At 47.1% G+C, this 6,320-nt stretch overlaps 1 protein-coding gene across 3 annotated transcripts in view; it reads right to left on the bottom strand.

Annotated features, from left to right (window-relative positions):
• Nucleotides 1–3,017: 3,017 nt before the first annotated feature.
• COL15A1 (collagen type XV alpha 1 chain) overlaps nt 3,018–6,320 on the bottom strand; it is a 101,354-nt gene continuing 98,051 nt past the window's right edge. For all 3 annotated transcript variants that reach the window (XM_081237414.1, XM_081237412.1, XM_081237413.1), the window contains 2 exons: nt 5,106–5,221; nt 3,018–4,102 (listed from right to left, as the gene is read on the bottom strand). In XM_081237414.1, the coding sequence (XP_081093540.1) occupies nt 3,889–4,102; nt 5,106–5,221 (330 nt within the window). In that variant the 3' untranslated portion in view covers nt 3,018–3,888. The remainder of the gene's footprint in view (nt 4,103–5,105; nt 5,222–6,320) is intronic.

Raw genomic sequence — 6,320 nt, 5'->3', positions numbered from 1 at the left:
CCAGTGCTGGGTTAGGCAGGGATTGCACACATACACTTGCCCCAGCTGGTAAGGTCTTTGAGGAGTTGGAGGAAGAGGAGATACACATGGGATTTGAAACAATCCGTGGCAGGAGAATAGGCTTGGTGGATTTGAAAAGTGGGGGCACCATTTCTCCAAATTCAAACATGGTGCTGGCTACAAAAGCATTATTGAAGAAGTATCTCTGAATGGATGAATGAATAAACAAAAGACCTGCTTGATCTTTCTCAAACACAGAACTGATCCCCATCCCATATCTCAGCTTCTTAAAATCTTCCCAAGCTGCTCCACCAGTAGCGGGATGAAGTCCACATACCTTATCCTAGAATTCAGGGCCAGCGTCTACCCTCACATCCCCTGCACTCAGCCCTTCCCTGCTGCTGGCTGCTGGAATCTCTTTCTCTCTCTTTGGTCTTTTTCTCAACCTCTTGAGCCCTATTTTCTGCTCATTGCAAACCGCCTCACATTATGGGTGGAGGAATTATTTCTTTTGCAAAACTCATCTTGGATGGAGCTGCCACCCACAGTCATAGACACACAACACTAGTGGGACCAACCAGAATCCTTTTTCAGGAATTAATATAATCCCAGAGGGGAGAGGGAGTCTCCTCTTTCCTCTGAGGCCACCCTCTGGGGTCTGGAGTCACGTAAGCCTGGAGCTATGAACAACCCCTGGCACACAAAGGAACCTTGTTCTCGCTGAAGGGAAGGAAGACACATACAGAGAAAAGCAGAAGCAAGACAGACAGACACACACAGAGAGAAAAAGAGAAACAGACTAAGTGACAATGTTGCTTGAATCTCTTGGATTCCCTGTCCTTCTTCCTGGTTTCATGAGCTAATACATTCCTTTTCGTTGTTGGTTGGTTGCTTTTTGGCTTATGAATTTGCCTTGTGTTTCCCTCACTGATGGCTATTCAGCTGGACTGGACTGCTGCCACTCCCTGAGGTCCATGCGGTCTCCTACCTGCACTCCCTACAGGTTCAAGCAACATGGTCCAAGCCATCTAAATGCAGAGGGTGCAGAAGATTTGAGGCCGGCTCTTGTGATCCATTCTCCTCGTTCCCTCGCTGCTTCTGAGGCACCACCACGCGGCCACGCTGACTTTGGCAGAGAGCTTGCCCTGGACTTCCCCCTTCATTCTCTGTCTCCCCCAACTCCCCTTCCTTCCCAGCTTCTCGGCTCCTTCGTGCCCTCCAGAGTCTGCCTCCCCCATGGAACCTGGCCCCTGATGTGAGTGGATATGGGACAGCCGCTTCTGTCTTTCTGCTTCTGGACAGGGGACCTTGGATGCTGCCGGCTCCAGACCTTGAGAGTCCACAATACGGACTCAGAGCAAGTACCCCAAGACCTCTTGCACTGTAAAGACTACTGTGGCCTCTCTTCCCTCCCCTATTATGCCTGAGAGCGCTAGCCTGCTCCCCAGCCTTGAAGGACATTCAGGGATAAAGTGAAGGCTGGAGACCTTTCAATCATTGCGTTTCACTTGTGTGACAAGATCTAGGTGTGAAATACACCAGGTGTTCCGAGGAAGAAGCATGACAAAAGGTAGGCAGGTTCAGAGGACTGGGGGATGTCACAGAGGAAGCAGAGTCTGCATTGGCTGTTGGCAAGAGGGCAAGGCTAGACCTAGAGTGGCTAAGGCTTTCCCAAGACGGGGCAGGGCACGGACAGCAGCCTGGTAGACGGGCCTATGAGGCTCACTTAAGTTGGCTCACTTAAGTATTCACGAGGCCTTCAGGCTAGTGGCCTTTGGCAAATGACAGGAAAACTGATGTTCAGTGAAGGGCCTTGAATGCCAGGCCCAAGATTTTGACTGTCATTCTCAGAGTCTAACCAGGACTGGGGTTGATGCAAGGCCTCTTCTGGGAGGGCTGGTTGGTCATACCCTCCTTCGGTGCAGAAAGAGGACTGAGAAGCCAGGGCATGAATGTCAACCACCTTCCTGGGGTCAGCAAAAGAGGTCTCCCCTCCTTTTGGCTCCCCCAAACCCCAACACCACCCTGTGCCTTCTGTGGCCCAGGGCCGCGGCGGGCTCTGGCTAAAACGGAAGGCACCTTCTTTTCATGACCTCAGCACCTCCTGCCCCCCTCCCCCCTCAGGTCCTGTCCATGCTAGGCACCCCACCCCCCAGCCACTGGGTGGGTGAGCGAGTCCCCAACAATCCCTTCTGGGGCTTTCCAACCTGTAACTGTCTTCATCCCATGACTCAGATTTTCATTGCTCTTCCATTTAGGAAGCCCCTAAGTGGAGGTTCTGGGCTGTCTGCCTTTTTTTGGTCCTCCATTTTCTTCCTACCTCAAGGACTATTAGGGTGGATTCACTTCGCTGAGTTTCTGGGCCAGCCCAGCTGAATGGGAGGAAATATCCCAGCATGCCACTTGCCTGGTGATTCTGTTTCTCCTGCAGCATCAAGCCAAGAGCCAGAGAGTCACAGCCTGGGAGCTGGGAGGGAGCGAATACGCAGCCTTGTGCAGTTGCTCCTTGAAACGATCCTGGGCACTGGAGTGAGACGGTCCCTGGGCCTGAAACCAGACCCACCATTCAGCAGCCTTGTGACCTGGAACAAGTGACTTCCTGAGCCTCAACTTTTTTTTTTTTTTCATTTGTGAAGTAGAGATAAAACTACTTACCTTGCAGGGTTATGAGGAAAGATAAATGGGACTTATGTTAAGTCTGCTATTTAGGAACTGAGAGCTGATATTACTTATTTTATCGCAACCTCCTTGAGAGAAAAAGGCAGATTTGCCCAAAGTCATGTGTTGAGACACAGTTGATCCTGTTTGTCACACTGGGGCTCTTCTGCCCCCACGGAGTGGAAGACAACAGGCAGGAGCAGAGAAGCATGATGGGAAAATCTTCCTGTTCTCTGATCATCTCCTGAGGGGCAGCACAAGTGGCAGTGACAGGGTTAGCAAACCCACCCCAGGGCCGCTTCCACATCACTGGTGAAGAATAAAGGAACTGGGGGAAAAAAGTCAAACAGAAGAAAGCGCCTGGAAAACATGTTTTTATGTTCACTTACATGGAAAAAAAAGAATCAAAGTGTACAGCATGAAGGTATATGTGTCTCAGAAAATTCATCCTCATGAACCTGTTTGTTGAGTCGCAGTTATAATTCAAGCATTGCCAAATGGAAGTTATAAAATCAGGGTGGGGTGTGGGGAAAGGGCCACCACAGGAAAGGTAGTAATTATGTGCTATTTCTTCTCTAGTTTCAGATCATTGGGAGTTTAAACTTTTCCAGCAAGTCATTTATATAAACAGATGCCATATTAAAATATGTTGTGTCAAAATATAAAACTCCTAAAGCAAGATGGCAATCATATTTTAGGAAAAAAACATTAAAGTCTGGTAATATCAGAAAATACAAATAGGATCATTTTGAGCAGTTCTGTTTCTCTGTATGAATAGCAGTTGCAAACAATGGATGTATATTAAAGTACAACATTTGGTCTGCACATAACTTAGAAAGGGGTACACTTCTAAACACTGACTTTGTAAGAAAACATGAAGGACATCTTACAGTCAACAATGGTTAAAAGAAGGAAATCACTTTCTGAAGGATGCAATGGGCAGAGTGCCAAGGCCTTTGTTTTCAACTTGCTGTTAACCGTGTTGGGATGTGTTTATACTGCATGGGTTTCCTGCAGAATCTAGCACCAATAGATGGATCAGATTTTATCTTTGATCTGAGTCCTTTATGTCTTCAGTTTTGAGTGTATTGAGGTATGTTTTCTTTGGTTGCTGTTGTGATGAATGTGTAATAAAAAACTAATATTTACAATGTTTAAACATTTTAGATTTCAGTGTCAACTCTTCACATAAAAAAAATTGGAAAACTCTTAAGAATCATGGGAAGGTCATTACTTCCTCACATCTGTCATGAAACTGTTTTCGATACACAGAACAATTAGCCTATTAGCACAGCTGTATGCTTTCTGGTCCAGAATCTTCCCCGTGCTCAGCGGGGAGGCCAAGCCCATGACTGCCATGTCGGCGGTTCGCCACGCTTCACAGTACTGATCCACAAGACGGACTCCGTGGGTGCTGGAGCCGTGCCAAACGACCTTCTGGGGCCTGAAAAGGAATTTTGTTGTGTTACTTTTTGAAATGACCCTTCTTTGTGGCATATCTCGGTGAGCAAATTGGCATATGTCCGGTGAGTTAAGTCAAACTCCTGAACCCTCCAGGGTCTGACTGCACATCACCTCTCTGTCTTTATCACTGTTTCCAACTTTCTGAACACACTGCATTCCAACCATATCCAGCTTGTACTTGCTCTGAAATCATACTCTCTGCTTTCGTGAATCTGAACGTTTGCTCATGAGGCCCCTTAGTCTGGAATGGCCTCGCTTTCATTTTCAGTGATTCCTTCTCATCTTTCACAAGTCCGTTAAATGCCCCCTCTTACAGGAAGCCGTCCTGATTCTCACCACCAAGGAATAATGACTCTTTCCTCTGTGCTCCTACCATCTTATCTGTTTCTCCATTTTCCAATGACAATATTACGTCTAGAATTGTAGCTAGTCTGTGTCTATCTTCCCACAGACTATGAGCTTTGAAAGGAGAGGGGCTGGGTAGGTTTATTACTGTGCCTTCCAGGCCTGGCATTAGGCCTGGCATAGAGTAGACACGGAGGAAAAGTTTACTGAGTTGTTCTATTCTTAAAAGCATACATAATTTTCAAAGAATGAGAGTGCAACTCACAGTATAGGGTTAAAGAATCACCAAGAATAGCATTACTTACCATTTATTAAGTGCCTACCATATGCTAGATGTTCTCACACTTAATTCTCACAACAGTCTTATCCATATGGATATGATTATCCTGCCCATTTGACAGGTGAGGCAACTGAGTCTCAAAGAGTGGAAATGCCTTGCTCAAGGTCCCATATTAAGTTACTGGACCCAGGTCTCCTGGTTCCATGGCCAGGCTCTCTCCATGGCCCCTGGCTGCCTCACTGAGGCTTTACACTGGCAGCACCCCAGAGGAGCAGCTGATAAGGGCATTCCATTGTTACACTGTCTCCTAAAACTGTATATCATATGATATACTTCAAGGGCTTCCATCTCTACTTACCAAGAAGGATCTGTCATTACGTCTCGGCCATCAAAGGAATATATTGGAACATGTGTATTGAACTGACCTCCATGGCCAGAAAAAATTGAGTCCCAATTATTAAAAAGTACTTGGCCCTATGGAGACAAAATGTCATGTTAGAATCATTATACAAACAACCTGCAAATATTTATCCATTCTTCAAGGCCCAGAAGTCCCTAACCCCAATCCCAGATCCTGGACAGAGTGAGAACTCAGGAAATACTTGTGGTTTGATTTTATAATCTTTCCTTGAACCCTTTTGGCTTTACGGTCTTATTTCTTGAGGTAATTTCTTTTACTATATGTGTATAAAGTCTCCTCCCTATCAAAAGTGTGTTTTAGGTCTTTATCATTGCTTTTTTTTTTTTTTTTTTTTGCGGTACACGGGTCTCTCACTGTTGTGGCCTCTCCTGTTGCGGAGCACAGGCTCCGGACATGCAGGCTCAGCGGCCATGGCTCACGGGCCCAGCCGCTCTGTGGCATGTGGGATCTTCCCGGACCAGGGCACGAACCCGTGTCCCCTGCATCGGCAGGTGGACTCTCAACAACTGTGCCACCAGGGAAGCCCTATCATTGCTATTTTAAACGTATATACTGGGCTTCAAATTTGTGCCAAGCCTTGTGCCAACCTACAAGTGGATGATGTGGAGATGAATTTCTTACTCCTTTTCCTTCGGTTATTTGTATTCCAAGAATACAATCTGAGTGGGTGAATGTGGTAGAACAGAACCTTGGAAGATGGGATGGGAAGTGCTGGGTGTGGGGTCAGGATGGACTTGCCAGCCTCAAGGTTCCAAACTGGAGTACTGGGGTTCACAGGGACCAAAGGGTCTCGAAACACCTTTGAGGTCTGGTTAGGGGTCAGGACCCAGGATGTGTGTGAGCAGCAACAGAGCTGCCCCTCTGTAGCCTTAAAGGAGTAGGCTATTTCCATGGTATAACTGAGGGATGATGCGGGGCCCTGCCTTGCCAGTGAATGAGGGCAGAGAAATATCTGAGGGTACCAAACCAGGGTGCAGGACAGAGTGGCTCTGCTTTGGGACCAGTGCTCACCAGCTGTTCTCTGGTGCCACTCAGCCAGTGCTCTACAGAAGGCATCCTCAGGTGGAACCAAGAGGGGGTCAAGGAAACTAATTCCAGTTTGTAGTGACTTTGAGTAAACTGCTTTCTCCCTGTGAGCCTCAGTTTCCTCAT

Source organism: Mesoplodon bidens (assembly GCF_964165515.1).
Source record: "Mesoplodon bidens genome assembly, chromosome: 6".
Lineage (NCBI taxonomy): Eukaryota > Metazoa > Chordata > Mammalia > Artiodactyla > Ziphiidae > Mesoplodon > Mesoplodon bidens.
Note: the sequence above shows the minus strand (reverse complement) of the source record. Positions and strands in the feature narration are given on the sequence as shown.